Here is a 21,732-nt window from a genome sequence, read left to right on the forward strand (position 1 = left end):
AAACCAAACCAAACCAAACCAAAAGGGAAATTTAAAAAAAAACTAAAAAAAACCCCAAAACAAACAAAAAAAACCCTAAAAACAAACCAAACCAAACAAACAAAAAAACACCAACAATAAAAAAGCCCCCCTTAAAAATGGCAATGGAAGACTGTATCCTATTCCAGTACTCTAGATTTTTTTTAAAGGAAAGTGTTACTTCGTTAGAATTCAAGAAACAAGTGTTGCAATAAAACGTTAGGGACACTGTAATACACTCATTGCGTGGTATCACACTGGACCCCGCAGAAAAAGGGAAATGTCGTCTGTGATAACAGCGGAATTGAGCAACTGCACCCGTTACACACAGAGTTATCACTGGAGAAGTGACACTTTCGGGGTCTGCCCGAACAGCCCAACGCCTTGCAAATGCCAAAACAAGTCTGAAACACTCAGATAAGTAGAAGTGATGAGAAGTGATAAGAGACCTTTTCAGAGGACAGAGACAACACAACTGGAAATGTATCTCTAGCATGTGCGAGAGTAAGTTCCTGTTGTGCTGAGTAGATGTGCCGAGGAAAATGCCGAGTTCAATAGGTGGGAAAGAAAAGGCACTGAAGAGATGCTTCAGCAGCAGGTTCATTGTAGTTAAAACCTGTATCTGCATCCTGTAACTTTACTTGGAGATTCTATTGACCGAGAGTTGTGGAGAATCCCTTAGCTTTTCTTTTCTTTTTTTTTTTTTAATTTCCTCCCTGCTACTGCCCCTTGTAACTCATCTCTTTTATTTCCAGCTCGCTTCAGCAACCGCACGCTGTTCCTGCCCGCGGCACGCAGGAACCTCCAGCACACAGGTGGGATCCCGTGCCCGCGGTGTCCCCGTCCCCGTCCCCGTCCCGCCCCGGCGCCGCCTCCCGTCCGCGGGAAGGGCCGGTGCGGCGGCGCCGAGGGGAGCGGGGGGCGGGTTTGCGCTGCGGAGCCGCGGAGCTGGGGCTGCGCTCCGCGTCCCGCCGAGCCCACACGGCCCCTGAGGGCCTGCGCCGGGCAGCCACGGGCCGAGCATGGGGCACCGAGCCCCGGAGCCCGCGGGCCCGCTGCCGGCCCCGCCCGCCCCGCCCGGGTGGAGCCGGGCCCCGCCCCGCCGCGGGAGCAGCATGAGGCGGCGGCGGCGGCGGTCCCGGCCGAGGCGGCTGCCCCATGGCGGAGGTAAGTGAGGCGCGGGCGGTCCCGCAGCCGCCTCGGCCGAGCGGGGCGGTCCGGGGTGTCCGTGCGGGGGAGCGGTGGGGACGCGAAGGAGAACGCTTTTGTGAGCCAGGCACCGTCCCACAAAGAGAAAACAAAAAACGGGCAGGAGGGATACACACCTCCGGCGGTGTGCGGGGCTGGCCGTGCCCTGCCCGTGTCCCGGGCGGCGGGAGGCACAGCGCCGAGCGGCGGGGCCGGGCTGCCGCGCAGCCTCTGCTGGCGGAGCCTCCCGCACCGAGCGGGGCCAGCCCCGCAGAGCTGCCCTGCATCGGGCACAGCCCGGCCCCAGCGCCGCTGGCACCTGCCGGGCAGGGTTGTAAAGCCAGGACGGACAGTTCTGCTGGGCGTTTCCTCCGGCATCGCCTCTGTTTTCTTCACGCGGGCACACGGGCTTCTCAGGAATATCGCGTATCTGCAGAAACGCAGCTTCTCCAGGGTGTTTCACACGGTGCACCCCTCACCTGGGCGCAAGGCACCTGTGCGTAGTAATGCGGTAGCTACGTTTGTCAGGAACATTTCTTACGTGCAGGGGGTCTCACTGTGCCCGGGCAAACCTCGGGGCTCCTTTTATCTGCCCTCCGTTATCAGCGCGGCAGTTTCAAACTCGCCGTGAAGCAATAGGCAGCCGGCAGCGCTGACCAGGTTTCCCTGTTTATTCGCGCCTCGTCGTGCAGTCCCTGCCGCGCTTGTGTCGCCTTGTGCCCGCTGAGGCCCCGTCCTGCACAGAGCTGAAGAGTTGTGCACAGCTGCAGCTCCAAGATTAGCCAAGCCGCTCAGCTGCGGGGCTGGCTTTTCCCAGTTAAACCGCTGTTGGGAATAGAGTTTCATTGTTTCCTGCGTAGTTTATGGTCTGGGACTTTTGTGATGCGCTTCGTGGATACAAAAGGTACAGGAATGCCAAGACGGTGGGCTTGTGACTCTGATGTTCAGTACATTTTGAAATACCAAGCTGAACTACCAACATTTTTCAAGCTGGTTTTGAACAATTGTGAATAGCTGGTTCTTATTGTGAATTAATGGACCAGCATCAGCTGGTAATTGTTTAATTTGTCATACATGATAGATTTTATATTTCTTTTTAATTTTTTTTCTTTTTCCCTATTTCCGCATGTGTTCACTTGGTTATTTTTGTAAAGTAGTTGCAAAACTAGTTTCAACACCCTGACTGTAAGAGATGACTTTTTATGTGGAGAGAAGATGATTCATTTCTTTGCTGAGTGTAGCTCTGGGCCTCTCTCTTTACCACAATGCATTTAAGTGAAATAATGATTCGAGCAAGATAATCAGTTCTTGAAATAAAGCATAAAGGGACATCTGTCTAGAAACCCCCATGCCACTTCCACCAGATGTTTTTTGAAGCACACGGCAGGTCCAAAACATGAAACACAGATCGAAAATAGATCTTTGTTTTTAAGGTGACATTTGGTAGCTTTGTCTGAGTCTACTTATGGTGTCAAAACGTTATTGTAATAGTATAATGGATTCCAGAGTGGCTCAGCTGATTTGTAACTTTCAATTTGCCTTTTGTAAACGTATTGAGCTATTTTTAGCATTTCTCTTATCACACTAGATCAGGATGAGAAGTCTATGTAAACAAATGGAAGTATTGGTTTTTTTCTGCTCGATATTGTGTGGCATCATGAAAAGATTGCAGCTGGATTTAGCCATCCCTGGATTGATTTTATTAATTGGACTCCAGTCCCTGATGAGAACATTTCTGGCAACACAATGCAAGCTATTGGTCCTTGTCTTTTGAGATCTGGTGCTTAAAACTACTCTTGAAGACAACTGCAGATGAAAATTAATTCAGTGGCCAAGGCATGCTGTTGAGGCATACTAAACTTGCAGGGGTTTAAACTGTCCTGTGCTAAGATGAGGTGCAGTGTTAGAACAGCCTGAGCACTTTGGTTTTGACAAGGAGTAAAGTGGGTAGGGGGGCTCCTACACTCAGCTTGCTGCCCAGCAGTCTCGGATCAGCCCTAACCTTTGTATTCACTGCATTCCCAGCTAACTATTTCGTTCTATTTGTTTCTGTAATCAAACATAGGCTTGCTGATGAAATGTAAACCCCACAATATTTTATTGCCTTAGTAATAAAAATAGCAAAATATACTTCCTCTGAAATACACCCTTAAATGGACAAAATAATAATATTAAGTCAGTTTTCTTAGATGGATATGTGTAACAGGACCAGGGGTAAAAGTGTTTGTACCACTACAGAGGCTACATTAAAAAAAGGTTTTTTGTTCCAAGTTCTGCACTGTGCATACTGCCCTGTCCTGCATCCCCTACAGCAGGTCAGAGCAGGGTTGGTAGATGTGCCCTATGGCTTAGGGTATTAGTTTAATGCCTCTGCACTGTTCTGATCTGGGTCAGCTACAGTCAGCTTGTTGGTTTCGTTCTCAGGGATGTTTGAGACTAAGCTCCCTGAGAACCATGAGTTTAGAGGAAAAGAAATAAAAAAGCAATAAACATTTGCTTTGGGTAACTGGAAATACATTGATCATCTCATGCAAGGAAATGGATTCATTTCTGTAGTAATGAAAGGTAGTGATTCTGGCCCTACCTCTTTGCAGAACACCTGAGTCCAAGAGTTTGGGCTCCAGTGGGCATGTTTGCTAAGGAAACAGATAAAAAGCCTGAGACAGAGGCAGGTATTGTAAGTTAAGAGGGGTGATTATTTCTCATGCTACTTTTATTTCCCAGTTCCAACAGTGTTTGTGCTGCACCTAGTCTTTCTCTTCACAGTTTGCTGGAAAAAAGAGATTGCAGTCCTGGTTGATATTGCTTGTGTTCTTTTTAAGAAAGGGTTTTTAATGGGAGCACCACTTTCTCCTTAATATTCAGCACCTGTTTGCATACTAACATCTCCTATTGAAAACAGGGTGCCTGACTTTTTTTGTTCTACTCAAACCTACTCATACACGTAAGTCACATTGAGTAGGCCACATTGAATTAGTCACACAGGTAAAGTTGGGCATATCTGCTTATTTTTCCCCAATGTGCTTGTAAAGTATTGTTGGATTGCTCAAGGACATAGCTTATTTTAAGGAAAACTAAAACTGAAATATAGAGGCACTGTGTGGCAGTGTACATCTTTAAGTTTTAAGCCCAGAAAGAGCCTATAAAAAGGGAAGATGGGGGAAAGATGTAGCTGACACAGGGTGTAGGTCTTATATTGGTGGAGAAAAGAGAAGCCATTCTACAGGCACATAACTTGGGTTACATTCCACGGCCCACTCTGCAACTGCATTTTCCTTAGGCTTCTCAATGTAACACTGCCTTAACAACAATTCTGGAAAGCTCTTAACACTAAGCCCTATGTCCATGTGAAAAATGAATGAGACATATTTTCCAAAGCACCTTAAAAACTGTGTATGTGGGGGGGGAAACGGGAGGCCTCAGTGCTGCAAGATGTGGCATCAGTCCTATGTGTATGGCAATAGTATTCCTTCCCAAACAGAGAAAGTCTCAAGAAGCTTGTCACACAGCAAGGTGTGTGAAGGTCTTGCAAGGGCTCAGAACTGCTCTGCTTGATTCAGTGATTTTCTTTTCCCTTTCTTTTTTGTATATCAGTATTTCTATGTGTGCAAGTGTGTTTATGTATGTATGTAGACATTTGAAGAAAGGGAGTTTAAAAACTCAGTGGTTTCTTTATCTTTTACAGAATATACGTGAGAGAATATTTAGACTAGCAAGAATGGACTGTGTAGCTCTTCAGCTTTTTCTCTGTGTTAGTCTTACAGTAAAAATGTTCATTCCAAATCACATGAACCCAGGCAGTGCCCATGCCAGCAGAAGAGGCAGTACCTGAATGAGAGCAGGAGTTGCTGTGCTAGGTCATTGCACTCCATGTGAAATGAGCTCCAGCTCAGGGTGGGACAGAGAAGGAAGGTTCTGCTCCCACACAAGTCAAGTAGGTTTGTTATATCTGAATGTATTGCATTCTTTCACCCGAGAGCTGAATTCCTGCACTCGATTAAACACCTGCTCTAATTAATAATTAACAGCATAACATTGCTGTTGTTCGTGAATTCGAAAATTTAAGGAAGAAGATGCACAGTGGATAATACGTATTGTTTGTACTGTTGTCTCTATGTTACTTTTTAGAAAGGGCAGCGTGAGTCAAACTGAGTATGAGGTTTTGTAAAACCTCATACAAGCGCAGTCCTTTGAACACCATCAGAGGCAGAGTTTTATGGAAGGGGGGAATCCGTCCCAGACTTTGAACACCATTTGAAGTATTTATATTGAGTGAGAATAATTTGAGTTATGGATTTATTTTTTTTTCTTGGTGAGTGTCAAAGTTTGGTAAAGTGAAAGTTAAGTAATAGGAAGGCTTTTCTCTGAAGGTTTTTCTCCAAAGGGTGTTTCTGTAATCCATTTGAGATTGAAGCCCATTGAAGCTGTGTGCTTAACTTACAGAACATATTTCAAATTATTCTTTTCTTTTTTTCTTTTGGATTCATTGAGCAGTAGGACATGGCAATATTGCTGTGGAGAGACATCTGGAACTAGATAAATGGGATGGGTCCCTGCTTGTGAATGGCCCTTTCCTGTTAGCCAGAACTCACCTTAAGGAGGTGGGGGAAGGACTTCATGGTGTTTCAGAAAGAGGTGGCATAAGAGAAGAGCCTCAAACTTAGTCTTGCAAGGGTTTGAAAAAGCCTAGTCAAAGGAGTGTTCAGGGAGGGTGTTGGAGGAAGTTGGAGTTGTGGTGTAGGGCTGACTTACAACAGCATTTTCCTGCTCTCTGGAGAGTGGCCAAGGTATTGCCAGTGCAGGGGGTGGATGAAAAGTGCTTGCAAGAGTAGATGAGGGGAATATCAGGCATAAAGATGGAAGAATTAGAGTGTGGTAAATGTGGAAAGTAGAAGAGGAATTACAGGTGAGGGTCAGAGGGAAGGTGGAGATACTCAAATCCTAGAGGAGCTGAGGTGTCAGATTGTGACTTTTAGCAGTGTTCCCTATTCAGAACTGTGAATTGGCAGGCATTTGGTGTTGTAGAGAGGCTGGTAGCTTGGAAAAGCTGGGAGTTGGATAAGCTAGATACCTGAGAAAGTATGTTTGCCTAGGAAGACTCAAAAGGAAGATATCTGGAACTGAATTGCAGACAAAGTTTTATCTGAAAGGGTAATTTTATCTAAAAGGGGTCCCTGAGTAATTTGTCTTTATTCAGTACTGACTACTGCCAGTAAGGGTATACAACCACTTTATGGTAAAGGTAGAGCAAGAAGGGAGGGAGGTATCTTACAGAGCCCTGATGTCAGGTAGTTCACTGACCACAAAAGAAAGCATCGTGGGGCACCAGAGGCATAGAAAGAGATTTTGGGTTTGTTTTTGGGTGGTTTGTTTTGGGTGGTTTGTTTTTCGGGAGGGAGGGGGCACAGGGGCTTTGGTTTTTGTTTGTTTTTTTTACTGTCCTCCATCTGAAAGAGTGACCAAATATATTTAATTACCTTCATCACATTTACTCTCAGGGATGTTGCATGCTTTACTGATACTGAAATTGGACAGAAAACAAACTTTCAAACACAATTGGAAGTATTAGAAAGCAGGCATTCTTTATTCTCAGTGTGCTGAACACACCCAGAGAATATCTCATCTAATCAAATGTATTGTGAAACTTTACAAGAAGATATTTATTCCACGAGGACCATATATATTCACTACAGTGTACTAGCTAATACATAAACATCATTTTTCTGAGAACTAATTTGCATGCATGTGCCTCTAACTGGAAGCCCTTTTATGGTCCTAGAGGGTTGTCTGGAGGAGTCTCTGGTGGTCATACTCACTGAGTGCCCCCAGTGTGACAGATGAACTTGCCCTAGGGCATGCGCTGTTACTTCTTATTATGTGGCTTTGCCACAAAACCAATATATTCCTCATTATCTCTTTATCCACTGGTTCCAGCTGTATTTAGTATCCTGTGTGTCTACTTTTGCTTCTTTTATCTTTTTGCTAGTTAGTCTTTAAGCTCTATTTAGCAACTTCAAAGGAAACTGAAAATTTCGATACTTTGTTGTCTGTCATTACAATTAAATCGGTTTCTGGTGAAAAACATCTGCACAGGACCAAATGGCTGGAGTGTGCACCTGTTTGGTGTATCTTAAAAGCTCATTTTGAGGAGGTTATTGAGCTACTTTCAGCATGAAAACTGATGTTTGAATTGAAGTCAATGACAACACTATCAGTCTCTGTGTCTTCAACATGTACCTGTCTCTGCCTCCATCTGGAGAGTAGGTTGGTGTTAATTTTGTGTTGGAACAGAGTGCACACAGAATGTGTGTTTTGTACTAGCTGACACAGCTGGCCCATGCTATCTAAAGCCCTGAAATGCATGTGGTTGGAGAGGTGCTATCATCTCGCTGCAGCACACAGGAGGGCTCTCCCAGGGAGTGTTTGGTGGCAGCCCAGATGGCACTATTGGGATTTAGAGTAGATAGGTCATAAATGTTTGACAGGTGCCACATTTGGAATCACATCTATGAACCATTTGATTTACTCAATTACATTGCCTACCTAGCATGGTTTATTGTCATTTTTAAGCCTAGCCATAACATGGAAGTTACTTTGATATTTGGTGTGTCCATCCACCATTCCACCCTCCCCACATCCTAAACCCCAGCTGCATTTAAAAAAATAAAGTACTCTTCTGGTGTTTTCAGGATATTTTAGGGCTTATTATGAATATAGAGAAATAACAAGAAATATTTTTCTTTCTATTTTTCTTATCTATTAAGTAGATATCAGTTTGTAAGATTATAATCACATATTTAAAGTACACAGGCAAAGAGCAAGATCACTAAAATTAGAGCTGAATTATATCAGATACACTTCATTATAATTAATTATTAATTGTATTTAATCCTACCAAGTAGTAAAGTGAAACTACTGGTTATGTTACTAGGAGCTGTTTTGCTTAACTTCTGCTGGTATTGTGCAAGCTTAAAGGATTGTTGCAACACAAACCATTCTAATGATTCTATTCTGGAAATGCTACTTAATTATTCAAAACATGGCAAAGAGCACCAGGCCTGTGCCACATCTTTTCAGCTAATAATGAGGAGAGGGCTAGTTCCACAGAGAAGTGCAGTTAGTAATGGAGAAGGGACAAAAGTTTGTGGAAAACCATCTCGAAGGTTAATGACATCAATGGAGCAGTTTAAAACTTAACAACAAAAATAAAGAGAGCATAATGTAGAGTAACTAAGATAGCACATGAACAGGATACATAAGTTAACAGCACCAAAATAAAAATGTTATTTTGCAAGTAATTGTGGTTGTGTACCTTTGCTCCAGCACTGGGGTATTTGTAGTGATAACTCTGAGTCTGAGTGCAGTGAAACAGCTTTGCAGGGGCAGGTACCCCCTGCCTCTCAGCACTTTCTGTGTGCCCAGGCAAACCACTCTGTCTGCTCTGCTCTCTTCCAGCAAGCCCTTTCTGTTACTCCAGAGCTAGTTCAAGTATTTCTGTGCACTTGTAGCCCTGGGTTGTGTAGTTCTAGTCCTATGTGCCACCTGCACACAGACCAATAGCTGAAAAGAGATTTATTATGCTTTCTGCTGCTCCTCCAGAGGGATCTTCTTCACCCATCCAATACACCACAGTAGACCTTTTTGTATTTTGGTGTCATTACAGGTTCTGCTGCCTGTACATTTTTTTAAGGACAGCAGATAAGACATGGGTGTAGGAAGGAAGCAAGGGGAGGAGATATGTGGAGGAAAGTTTGATGTACAGTACACCCAGCTGATGCTGAGATCAATACTGTGATTTACTCAATTGGAAACTTAAAGCTCTATTTTTAACACAGAGTAAGAAACTCTGGAAACCTGCCGGAGCAGGCAGCATGCTTCCAATTAAGCATAGGCCAGGCCACCCACAAAACCATACTTTCTCTCCCTTCCACATTGATTCTTGGCCCTCCTTAAGTAGCAGATTTGACAGAAACTACTATTTTTCATATTCCAAAGACTGACAAACTGAAGCCTGTAGCTGACCTGTGGTGAGCTGTACCTTAGGGAAAGGGCAGGTGCATGGTTAGAGCCCAGCCCCCCACATACAAGGCTGGTGGATAATTCGGTAAATCATGTTCAGTCTCAGACTGTGTTCTTTAATGCAACTGAAAACAGTAAGTGGCAGAAGCAAGATGGAAATTTCAGATAGTTGGGATTTTATTTTTTTATTATTATTTTATGATGAGAATTTTAGTGTAGCTCTCTGGTTTTGTGCTTGCACAGAAGTCCTTCCAAATGCGCATCAAAGGTTGCCCTCAGGTAGGGTTGCAGTTTACCATTTGGAAACAGCCTACTCTTGGAGGCAGGAACTTCCACACCCTCCAGTGGTAGAAAGGGAAAGGCTCCTGCAGTCGATGGGTTTGGTGGTATTATTAAGTCTTCTACAATCAGCAAATTTTAAGTCTTTTTCTCTATACAGAGACAGCCATGTGCTTTCCCAAATTCCTGGGCTCAGTGGTATTGCTGTAGTTCTATTACTGTTTCTTCTCTTACCCTTGTTGCAAAATAAGGATGGGAAGGACAGAAACACTGAATGTGGCAGCACAGTGCTGAATAAATAGGATCTATACCTAATCCTTCTTGTTATTAGATTAATATCCTCTGTAATAAAACTTTTGTCAATAGGTGTACATCCAGTCTGTAGAATTAAGGTATCTTTAATGAAATGCCTTATTCAAAAACATAGTGTGGCTGTTTCTTGGGGAGAGACCCCTCCTATTCTCCCCACAGTCCTGCAGTCAGTCCCAAGTGATACAACAGGCATGGAAGGAAGCATTCTGTTGTTGAGCTGTGCTGTTCGGTCATTCTTCATCACTGAGGAAGACAAGCTGGTGCAAAGTGTAATAAAAAGCAAACACCAGGGGATACCTGGTTTATGCAAAAAACAGCATAATCCAGGGGATTTTTTTGAAAAGCCAAAACAGAGAAACAAAGGCAAAAAGGTTCTGGTTGATTGGTTTATAGAGGATTTTGCTGAAATGATCCCCTAGGTGAAAATTCGTTATGTGAAATACCTTACGTGTGCTGTATCTATGCCACCATTGTGAAAACCTGGCTGCAGGGCCAGGATCCTTCAGCAAGTGCTCTGGTAGTGCTGAAAACAGGTTTTTTCAAAGGATGGAGAACTTATTGTAGTAATAATCACTGTGAACAGCCATGGTATCTATTTTAATATCATCTGCTGGAGGAAGAAATGGTGTTAGTAAGACTAATCTTCAGAGGCACACTGTGAAGCTCGCTCAGAAGAGACGACACATTCCCTTTGGCAAGCCACAGGGAATGGGCATGACTGCAAGTGTGAGACCCTGCTTCCCTCCCTTCCCCACTGGCACCTCTGCTCCATTCACATCAGCAGGAGCTCTGTGCAAAGATCAGAGGGAGATTCTGACCTCCATTCTGTGCTTAAGGTCAAGAGTCCTTCAGACAAAATGGTTTGTGATCCTGTAGTGCAGTTGGTGGCTCTCAGCCTGGAAACTATGGGTACCATGACACCATCTGTGGCTGAGTAGAGAAAATAGATACATATTTTTTCCTAAAAGAGAACATAAAAATGAATGTAGACTCCAGACAAATTCCATAATTTGTAGTTGGAAATATTCTCCATTTCCTTAGCAGCCAAGAGGTTTATGTACTGATAAGAAAAGACCTGAAGATTCAGTTATCTTTGACATCTTGGAGAAATTAATACAAGACAGTTTTCATAAATTTCTGTGAGCTTCAGGAGCATTTATTTTCCCTTCAGAAAGGAGATGTCCCATCAGGTACATCAGAAATTTAATTGTCCTCACAGTGGTTTGGGGAAGGACCATCTCCATTGTAGACAGTGTTCACAGGGGCCTTAGGATGAGGGAAAAGACAAGGATTTGACTCCACGTTTCAGAAGGCTTGATTTATTATTTTATTATATATATTATATTAAAACTATACTAAAAGAATAGGAGAAAGGATTTCATCAGAAGGCTAGCTAAGAATAGAAAAAGAATGATAACAAAGGCCTGTGGCTGGGACAGAAAGTCCGAGCCAGCTGACTGTGATTGGCCATTAATAAGAAACAACCAACATGAGCCAATCACAGATCCACCTGTTGCATTCCATAGCAGCAGATAACCATTGTTTACATTTTGTTCCTGAGGCCTCTCAGCTTCTCAGGAGGAAAAATCCTAAGGAAAGGATTTTTCCTAAAAGATGTCTGTGACAGTAGACTTCAGCAGACCAGCATCATCTGCAGTCAGATCTCCACTGTAAGAAAGTTGAACTGTGAGGATTTTGAATGATCTGTAGGACACACCATGGGCTCTTCCCAAAGCTTCCCCAAGCTTTTCTTTTCCCTGGCAGAGGAAGAGGTTTATACCCCTGGAAATTTTAAAAGGAGTGGCAAATTTTATAAGTTTGTGACTCATATATCTTCTGTATACAAACCTAGTGCTTGCAGTTTGTTTTTAGAGGCATCACATTATAGATACCACGTTTGTAACTATTTCCTGCATTTGCCTCTTCTGCAGCCAGTAGAGTAATGGATTTGCTGTGTTATGCAGGAGCTGAATACTCTGCCACAGCAGCAGCTTTCCAGGCCACTTGGCTCCAGAGGAGCTGCTTAAGGCCTTTATTAGCGGTTGTCCTTGACTTCTTACTCACTTTTGATGATCATGAATTTTATTAATTAGAATATTAACAGGTCACATGAATTTGACAAGTATTAGGTTTGTTCTCTGTAAAATTAAAGCCTAGCCCTGATCTCGCAAGCACATAAGCATGGGACTAATTTCATGCCTGTGATCTGCTCCATTGGATTCATTTAAAGTGTTTGCAAGTAGCTACTTGCCATGTTCCCAGTGTCTTGTGTAGTAAATGCCCTCTCCTGTTTAACTGCATAGAGAAAACTGTTAGTTAGGAGGTTTGTTTTCTTGTTATTGTTGTTTTGTATGTGTGTATGTCTGGTTTTAGGCAAGCAAATTTGTTTTCTCGTATTTGGCAATAAAAAAAATCATCTGGTCGTTTCCAGATGCAGCTGACAAAGAAGACATAATGTATTGGAATATAATTTCTAACGAGTAGAAACTGTGTTGGGCATTACTGAAGGAAACTCTTCATTCCTACATCAGAATGACAGATGAGTGCCCTGTAGATCTATTTGTTTTTACAAATGGCTGTTTATAAAGCTGAAGTTCTCTTCCAGTCTTGAGAAGAAAGCACAGAAAAATTGAAAGCCCACAAACAAAATTAGTTTAAAATGAAATTAATTTTCATATTTTAATATTTAAATAGAAGGTAAAAAAATGAAAATAATGTTAATTTGTTGTAAAGTTATATTTTTCTCCAGAGTCCTATTTTTGAAATTTTTATATTTACTTTTTAATGTGTTTTGTATGAAGGAACAATTTAAAAACTTTTATATGTTTTGATGACTGTTAAAACTGCAGATTTTATGTAGTTTATGCTTTCATAACAAACCTGTAAATTGTTTGCTGAGATTTTTAGAACTGAACACTATCTCATTATCTTTGCTGCTGTTGAAAACTTGTCTTTTCTGCTCCTGCCACAGCATTTTTCTGGGAATACCTGGAACTAATGCATTGTGGCCACTTGGTTTCCTGGCTGCCACTCCTCTGAGTTTCACATTTTAATAATACAGACTTGCCCTGCAAAAGCTGAAATATGAAAATATTTTTAAATACAAACACATGCTTTTTAAAAATAGGAATCAGCACTGATTCCTTCTTACTCTAGCAAAACTCCAGCCCCATATAATAAACAATGAAGAAGTCTGATGATACGAATATAAATAAAATAAAACTTGAAAATTGCTTCTGAGGCCCCTAAATTTGAACAATCTCATCACTGGAGATTGAAAAACTCCATCACTTGGATAAATGAAAATGGCTAATGTTTACATGGAAGTGATGGGAAGCAGAGTTGCTGTTACAATACAGGTAAGGAAGGGATTTTGCTAACTGGTTATGTATAATTCCTGCTTTATGATTCCATCATTGAGTTTCTATCTGGCTTGGATATGTTGTTGTGAAATGACCTCCAAATGTCACTCATAATCAGTCCAAAATTTTCATGAAATTACATTGTGGTTCTTTGTCTGGTTTAGAGGAATTTGTTTCCGGTGTCCATTTCTACTGCAGATGGGTTCAGTGCCTGCCAAGAGGTGGTGGCTGCCCCTCTGAACTGACACTAGTCTTATTTTGTTCCCAAAGTCTACACACACACTTCATCCCCATGGCCTGTTCAGTGCATATTTTATTTGGAATGCTATCGCTGGAGGAGAAAAAAGTGCCTTTTAAAGATGAATTTTGAGAGCATGCTGTGTAGTAGAACTGTTTTATTTGTGTCTTCAGGATGTTGACCTGAAAGCATGTCAGGGAGCTTTGGATGACTGCTGTCCACCTCCAGGAGAGGATCAGCTGGAACTGCAAGAACAAGAGGAGAAAGACAAAAATCAAGTAAGTGATAAAAAAAAGGGAAGAAGAGAAAACTGAAGAAGTGAGGGAGGATACAGAACTTATCACTAAGATAAATAGTAGTGAAAAGTTTTGAAAGGAATAATTTATTTCCTCTTTTTATTTGAAATGTTCCTTGCCAGGGCAGGAAAGAAATGCTCACTTCAGACAGTGCGTTGTGAATGATGCCCTTGTACACCTTTTTGAAAATTGCCTCCTTCCCTCAATCCCCCACTATTTTTTGAGTAGTTGAAATATTCAGAGGTTTACAGAAAACACTTGCAACTAATTATTTTTTAATTTGGGTTTATTTTCTCCAGTATGAAGGTGTTGTGCTAGTGGGCAAGGATGTTTTTGCCTACAAACACTAGCGACATGGATGCTAAATTATACTGCTCTCACAATTTATATAAAGCTTGATGCTCAGATGTAGAATTACATTTGGGGCACTGAACTCTTCAGTTCTGCTCTCTCTAAGCTGCAATGAAAAGAGCACTCCATTTTCTTGAGACCTTGTGAGAGCTGAGAATGTCTGATCCAGGTGTCTTGCCAGCCTGTTTGCAACTCCCCTGAGGGCTTGGCTTTGAAAAAATACCTGATTTTTCCACACTCGTGGTGGGAGGTACAGCTTCAGAGGAGAGCCCAGGTCTGCTGTTGTGGGCAGAGTAGGCATGCTCAGGCCATGGAGCTGATCTGCTCGTTCTAGCAACATGTCATCTCCCATCAGGATGAAGACTTGATGGTGGGGTCAGCAGCAGTGTGGCATGGTGCTGTTTCCTGTCAGACTTTGATTTTTACCTCCTTTTAGGTGAAATAACTGTGCCTTACACCATGTTTCTCTTTTTGTCACAGAGCAACAGCAACCATGCAGATTCCATTCTCTCCTTAGAGGGCTATTTACAGCTTCTGTCATCGCAGGTGGAAAACATGCTAGAGGTAAATGAGAAAATACAGGTATTGCCAATAGATTTGAATACAGTGAGCAATTACTCTGTTTTATCAAATAAAACCACCACAGCCTACCCTACCCACTCTGGGAATTTATTGGCAAATCAATGTAGTAAAACTTACCTGAAACTGCTAAAGATGCTGCTATCCACCTTTTACGGCAGCTCTCATTGGCTTTACTTGAAAAATTTTCCCCAGCAACTTTTTTGGTGTAAGAGCTGTGTCTTTACTGTGATCTGGTGTTCAAAGTTGGATGGAGCCACTGGACAACTCAGTTGGTTCAACTAATAGTTGCCTTTCTAAAGCCCTAATACCAGTTTGTATTTATGCAGCAGCTCTTGCTGTGTTTCTCTAGAGCAACACTGATTTATTACATTTATTACACATTTATTTATTGTATTTGTGGTGAAAATTACATTTGTCATAAATACTGGGTCAAGTGCTTACAGGGTTGATACTCTCAAGAACAACAGATCATCTTCACTGCAAATCAGATCTGTCAGCTTTAGCAGTAAACTCATTTAGTGTTTTGGGGTGGTTTTTTGTATTTTTAAATCTTGTGGCCTTCTGATACTATATTTTACTTTCTGTGTGCCCATCTTCACAAAAAACAGTTGTTATCTTAACTGAAGTCTCCCCCTCCTCCCACAGCTCATAGCTGCAATTATTGACCATAAAGCTACTCCCTACATTCCTCTTTTGCAATACGTCAAGGGCATCTTATATACACTTCCCATCATAGGATCCTCTTCCGGGGTCATTAGTGTTTTCCATATAACTCCATGCTTGTCTCGTTTTGGGAATCTCTAGCTTGGATAGTACCTTCTAGCCCATAAATTAGCCTCCTCTTCTGTTCAGCTCTGGAAATGGATTGCACACTAATGAGACATAGAAGTTCATCAGTTTAGTTTTCTCTGTTCTCAAAATTTGAAAGGAATTTGTCTGTAGCCTTTATACAGCTATTACGATACACAGTAACACATTGCGTATTTTATTTAACATCATTAATGCACTGCCATCTTGTGACAATCTATCTGTTGAATTTGGATTGATTGTTTCTGCTAAGTATCAAGTCTTTACAGTGAGTGGAATTTTTTGATAGCTGACTTTCTAAGAATCATTCTTTTCAAAGGATTAGTTGAAAATAGCATCTCTATCCCACAGACTGCAGGTGGTCTGGTACAAGGTAACTCCCTAGGAGAAATAAGGCAAGACCAGCTTCTTTTTACCTGAGCTCCCAGTAAGCATAATAGGGAACCTAAGATGTTCTGGTCCTTATGATAATACATCATTCTTTCCCTGTGGAAAGTGCTTTTTACTTGTTCACTGAATGGCAATCAGAAAGTTCTTTCCTGAATCACAGTAAGGACACTCAACTATGGAGGAATCCTATACACTTCCTACTTGATGTATTTACATTCTCAAGTACTTTGTATCAATCTAGTTCATGACTCCTCTGCCTTTGTGCTCCTGAGACCCAGCAACTCTAACTCAGGTCCTCAAAAGATGGGCCTTAGTGCTACTACAGCATTACCAACAGCATTACCAGTCCAGTTTATTGTTTGAACATCAGGGCTGAGGGATCATATATCAGCTTTGGTTTTGTAGAAAAACCCTGAGTAGTAATTTAAAGTCAAGACATCCACAAAAGGCGTGGCTTGGTGGGGGGGATGTTACCTCCAAAATGATCAGTAAAACAGTTCAGCTGAATTTTGGATGCAATAGACTTCAGTTAAATGGAACTAAACCAAATGTGGCACCTCACGCCTGAAAGCTTCATGAACTGTGAAATAAGTAGTGAGACTACAAAAGCACAGTCTTAATATTCCTGTCTTCCACTCTTTTCTTCACTGCTGTCCTTACTGGTTAACTTCTGCAGATGAGCTATTTATCTTCTTAAAAAAGTTTGGTTTTTAACAGTGTAACACCTTGAACCAGCTCACCCTTGAATCATCAGTACCACTGCCAGGGAAGGGTCATGACCACTCCTCCCAGCAGGACATTTTTCTTAGATCAGACAGAACACATAGGCCACAGTTTGTACACTCGGCAATAGTCCCGTTTTTCCCTCTCAACCCTAACTGGTCCCACACTGTCCTTTGCAAGTCCTTCTCCCATTCCTTCAATCACTTCTGCACTCACTCTTCCTTCTTCCTTTTGCCATATGCCAATACAGATTATGCTTTATACAGATGGGAAACAGCATTCCAAATAGCTAGAAGAAGAGTTTAACATACAAAAATTTGGCTTTAATAGAATAAAGTAGTGGAATGTTAAGAAATGTTCGTGACTGTTTAGGCAAGGGATGTAGAAGCATTCATTTTATGAAAGATCTCATTTTTTTCCCCTTCATCTTTTAGGTGAACTTACTGGAAGATACACAAGTTGCTACTTCTAGTAGAGGCCAAGACCCATCATCCTCACACCACAATATAAACTTGACCCAGACACTTCACAACAGTTTCAGTCCTCCTGATGCCATACTACTGAGAACAGACTACCCCACTCAATTAAATTCAAAACCAAGACACTTACAAAGGCAAGAGTTCTTCCCTCAATCAAGCACTGATATCACAAACCCAGAATCACAATTTCATGGGTCAAATTTGACAGGGCTGTTTTCAGCTGCTGATCTTAGAAATCTAACAGCCCATGATGATAATTTTGATGAAATTAAGCTCATGTCTTTGGCTTTGGAGGAAGGCTTTAGTCCTATAGAAGTTTCTCAGATCTTTGAAGAGCCTGGCTCAGATTCAGGACTACCTTTGAATTCAAATCACAGCACCACCTCTTATTCAGTCTGCTGTGAAGGTTCTGTTGGGTACAGCAGTGGTGTTAAATCTGCTCCTTCGCACGGCTTAGGAGCTGTTGGTGTCCACTGCCAAGAAAACATTAAGCACAGCCATGTGGAATATCCAGGTGTTGCAGAGTGTTCTACAGAAGCCATGCTTCAGCAGTTTCTTCATAATCACACTTACAATCAGCTGCCAAGTCAAGCAGCATCCACTCCAGAGCCTTATCAACAGATGTGGATGAAGAAATCAAACGAAGTGAAGGAGAGGTGCCATAATTCTACTGCTACAAACCGGAGCAGAGATGAGTGGCGTGCAAAAGCTCTGAGAATACCATTTTCAGTGGAGGAAATTGTGAGCATGTCCGTTGACTCTTTCAACACCATGCTAGCAAAGAACCAGCTGACAGAAACTCAGGTATCACTTCTACGTGACATCAGGCGAAGAGGAAAAAACAAGGTAGCTGCCCAAAAATGTCGTAAACGCAAACTGAATGCAATTCTTAACTTGGAAGAAGATGTGTGTAATCTCCAAACACAAAAGGAGAGCCTTAAAAAGGAGCACTCCCAGTGTAGCAAATTAATCAACCAGATAAAGCAAAAATTAAACAACTTGTACCATGACATTTTCAGTAGACTGAGGGATGACCAGGGTAGACCTGTTAACCCATGCCAGTATGTCATTCACTGCAATAGCAATGGTAGTGTTTTCATAATACCCAAGCACTTGGCCAAATCTGAACAGAAACAAGATAACAGAAAAGAGCAGAAACAAAAGTAAGATGACTGGAGATGACCTAGATCACCTTTATTTTGCCTGAAAGGATGATAAGAGTACTTGTGTGACAACTAAAGGTCAGTGATTACAGCAGTTCAAACAGAACCTACACTTGAGGAGAAACACTCTATGTTGAAGAGTCTGGAAAACACAGCCAGCTGTGATTTGTTAGAAGGTCCATGAGCTGAGGCTTCCAAATGAGGAAATCTGTTTAGTTTTAGTTAGAATCAAAGGAGCTAGACCATCAGTGTAGTGTAGCTTTATAGACCTATGTTAAAACTGGGAATTTGGTTACTGGTAATGGGGGGCAGAGGGGAGAACACCTGTGAGAGATAAAGTCAACTTTCGATCAATGTTACACATGAAGGAAAATGTTTTAGTCTTGAATACTTGACTCTTTATACAGAAATGATCTTATTTTATTCTCTAGCACTGAAAGAAAAATTATAGTTCTAGTGCATCTTCAACTTAAACTCACTGTGGATTTACATAGGCTCAAGAGATAAGTGCATGCTTTGCATTTATTCAGAACAGTTCTGCTTTTCCTGGTTTTCCTTTGAGGAGAGCAGCCCAGGAGGCTACTGCATTTTTCCTCACTACTTTCAGCATCATAACTCCAAGCAAAGATAGCCTGCCACTTAATTTTACAACTCATACACTCAACCTGCAAACATGCTGAAAAATAGTGTCCGATTCAATATTTTCTTACCTTCATCCTCTGCAAATAAATCATTCTCAACTTTCTTCCACAAAAATGACCAATGGTGAAGGAGTTTCTGTTCTGTTTCCTGGTGACTGTGATATTTATTTGTGTACCTTCTGTTTTCCTCCCATTTTGACACCTTCCTCAAGAAGTACTTGAGTTTTTCTCTGTGGCTTTTTTAACTGGTATTTTTAAGTGTTTTTAATGTCCCAGATTTAATTTTTTAAATATACATTTTACTTAGTCTTTAAATTAAGTTGAACCAAATTACTGTTTATCTATACTTGTAATTTTGAGGTTACACTCTGATAGTGCTCCAAATGAAAAGTTTTTTGGTTTGACATTTATTTGTGCTATTAGAAAGGAGAAGTTTTATTCACTTACATACTTACAACATCCTATCCTTTACTGTTTTACAGCCTGAAAAAGGTCTGCAAGAGCGATGGCCTAAAAGGCCTGTAATGAATGATAAGGAAAGAATGTTGAGGTATATTGTTATGAAAGTAACTACTAATATTGATTTCTAGATGAACAAATACTTCTTGTTAATTTTATAACTAAAACACATAAAACTGGTATTTAAAAAGTTCTCATTGGTCATGGCATGATGACAATGGAGCAAACTTACATTCAGGTACAATAAAAAATCTCTTGTACCAACCATGTAAGAACTCCACATACAAGCTTAAATGCCAAATTATACCTGCTGAAGAAACAAACTGCCACTACCATGGAAGTCACATTGGCTACTTGCACTTATCTGTAACAAAACTGATACTATCAAGAGATATTTTCTAAAAAGGGAGCCCTAAGATAGTGCCAAGTACACTGAATTATCAATAATGAAATCAGACTGAACAATTTTCTCAGCATTTTCTATTAAAAGATTTCTTTAAATAAATGTGTGCATGTGTTCTTTATTGATTTCACCACAGTCTGAAATTGCTAAGTGTAAATTCATAGCAGAAGGTCTTATTACTGAGGGTATGCTATTTTTTGCTATTGGTTAAGCATCAGTGTTCACATGGGATTTGTCTACTGGCTAGATCACAAACTCCACCCAAAAGATGCAGTATGTATCAGATACATATGATGAATTGTTAACTTTAGTTGTAGGGGAAAAAAGAAGTGCATATTCAAGTCAGCATGATCATAATTAAATGACGTAAACATTTTAAAATCCACGCACTTACTCTTTGCAGGACAAAGTCTTTAAACCTACTTCACTGCCTACGTGCACAAATTCTCATAGCTACTACATTAGGCTCACAACTGAGAAATCCAGAAAGCTAAGTATTTCTGCTTTAGGGCCTCACACAGGGAAGAAAAAAAAAAGCCTGAACTTTTTGGTGCCCACTCCTTCAATAGCAGTGGCAGGTGAGCTCTGTAGATTTTTGTAAGGCCAGCTGCTAATGGAGTATTGCATATACCCAATTGGGAAACAGCTACACATTTACATTTTGGTACATGCCAAAAATAAAGCATACCTGTAACCCTTTCAGAACACAATAATAATGGAAGACCCTCAGTTCCTCAGAACCAAACAAGAAACTCTACTACAAAAAACTAAGCTGAAATACTGATTTTGGGCAGACTGCAACAGTACTGATACAATGAACTTTATGTCTGGATGTGTATTTTTTTTAACCATCAGCTACCTGCCCACAGGACAAAAAATAGGTGGAATTCAGACTGATGTCCTGTTTTTAATTGGAGCAGACACTCATTTGAACTGTCTTCTTCCCTTTCTGCAACTAGCCTGTGTTTAAAGAAAAATTCCAAACAGACATACAGACACAAAATCCACACCAAATAAAAATTGCCAAACATGGCCTGGTCTTGGCTATGCTTTATAGTTCCTTAAACGATGTGTGCTTAGGCTAGCCAGCTGAAGCTTTTAATGCACTTTATGTACTGGCCTTAGACCATATTTGCAACCTCTATACCAAAATAGAGACACTACAGAATTGAACTTTTCAGGTAAACAGGACAAATCAAAGTTGTTACTGAAAGGGTTGTAAAATGTGGCAACACCTGACTGAAATCCGTCTTGTCTTTATTATTGACAGATCAAGATTTTCACAAAATCAAGATCCCAAGTGTACAAACCAGGAGCTTTATTGCATGGAAAGACACAGTATGGTATCAAACCTACTCTGCAGCCAGATGGCACAAAGATATTACAGCTGCATCCTATCTTACTACTACTCTGTTGAAACACAAGTCTCTGAGGTTAGACTGAGAACACTTACTAAATATAATAATAAACCAGGAAACCACTAAGCTGATGATTGTAAACATAGCTGTTGACAGCAACAAAACTCAGAAAATACCCGAGTGGGAGTGATCATTAAAATTACTGGTCCCATGACAAAGCTTTGTAGTCTGTAGCACTTCAGTGCTGAACTGCATTTTCGTTATGTTAGTAAGAGCTTATCTGCAAGAGGTTAGGAAAGGTCAGATTAAGTAAAACACTATGTGGACCGTATACCCATTATTGATGGCAGCAACACGTACTACAAAGCATTACCTGCTGGCTGCTCCAAGATTCACTCCTGTTCTGGAGAAACATGCACCAGCAGCCAAGGCAAGCTGAGTACTCCATCCAACTGCAACCCCAGTGGATGCTATTTGAGCTGTAAGGCTGGACACTCCCGTAGAGGCATCCTGTGAACAAGCGCTCCCAGAACACACAGCTGAAACACTGCACGCACTTTAAATGACTACTGCAGTACTGCACTGAAGTGCAGCTTTGAATTCATAGTTTAGGTTTTATTCAATGGCTGTGGCTTTTTACAGTGCCGAATTTTACAAGCTTAAG

General features: G+C 41.3%; 1 protein-coding gene and 1 long non-coding RNA gene across 3 annotated transcripts; one reads left to right on the forward strand and one right to left on the reverse strand.

Annotated features, from left to right (window-relative positions):
- Positions 1-586: 586 nt before the first annotated feature.
- On the forward strand, positions 587-19,812 carry NFE2L3 (NFE2 like bZIP transcription factor 3). 2 transcript variants are annotated; one of them, XM_071429225.1, is made up of 5 exons: positions 587-616; positions 774-833; positions 13,590-13,694; positions 14,544-14,627; positions 17,000-19,812. In XM_071429225.1, the coding sequence occupies exons 1-5, from the start codon at positions 602-604 to the stop codon at positions 18,209-18,211; spliced, it is 1,476 nt and encodes a 491-aa protein (XP_071285326.1). In that variant the 5' UTR covers positions 587-601; the 3' UTR covers positions 18,212-19,812. The 2 variants fall into 2 exon arrangements, with proteins under 2 accessions (XP_071285326.1, XP_071285327.1); XM_071429226.1 differs by lacking the exons at positions 587-616; positions 774-833 and adding an exon at positions 905-1,185.
- On the reverse strand, positions 13,474-17,014 carry LOC139591078 (uncharacterized). Its single transcript, XR_011679549.1, has 2 exons — positions 14,763-17,014; positions 13,474-14,621 (listed from the first exon to the last, which is right to left on the reverse strand). It is a non-coding gene; the product is annotated as an uncharacterized lncRNA (long non-coding RNA).
- Positions 19,813-21,732: the final 1,920 nt, after the last annotated feature.

This window comes from Agelaius tricolor, unplaced genomic scaffold (assembly GCF_023055355.1).
Source record: "Agelaius tricolor isolate 1412-34295 unplaced genomic scaffold, bAgeTri1.0.p SCAF_6, whole genome shotgun sequence".
Taxonomy (NCBI): Eukaryota; Metazoa; Chordata; class Aves; order Passeriformes; family Icteridae; genus Agelaius; species Agelaius tricolor.

Coding starts and splice junctions, on each gene's coding strand:
- NFE2L3 (XM_071429225.1), top strand. Junction 834..13,589: donor CAGGAACCTCCAGCACACAG/GTGGGATCCCGT, acceptor TTGTGTCTTCAG/GATGTTGACCTGAAAGCATG. Junction 14,628..16,999: donor AGGTGGAAAACATGCTAGAG/GTAAATGAGAAA, acceptor TTCATCTTTTAG/GTGAACTTACTGGAAGATAC.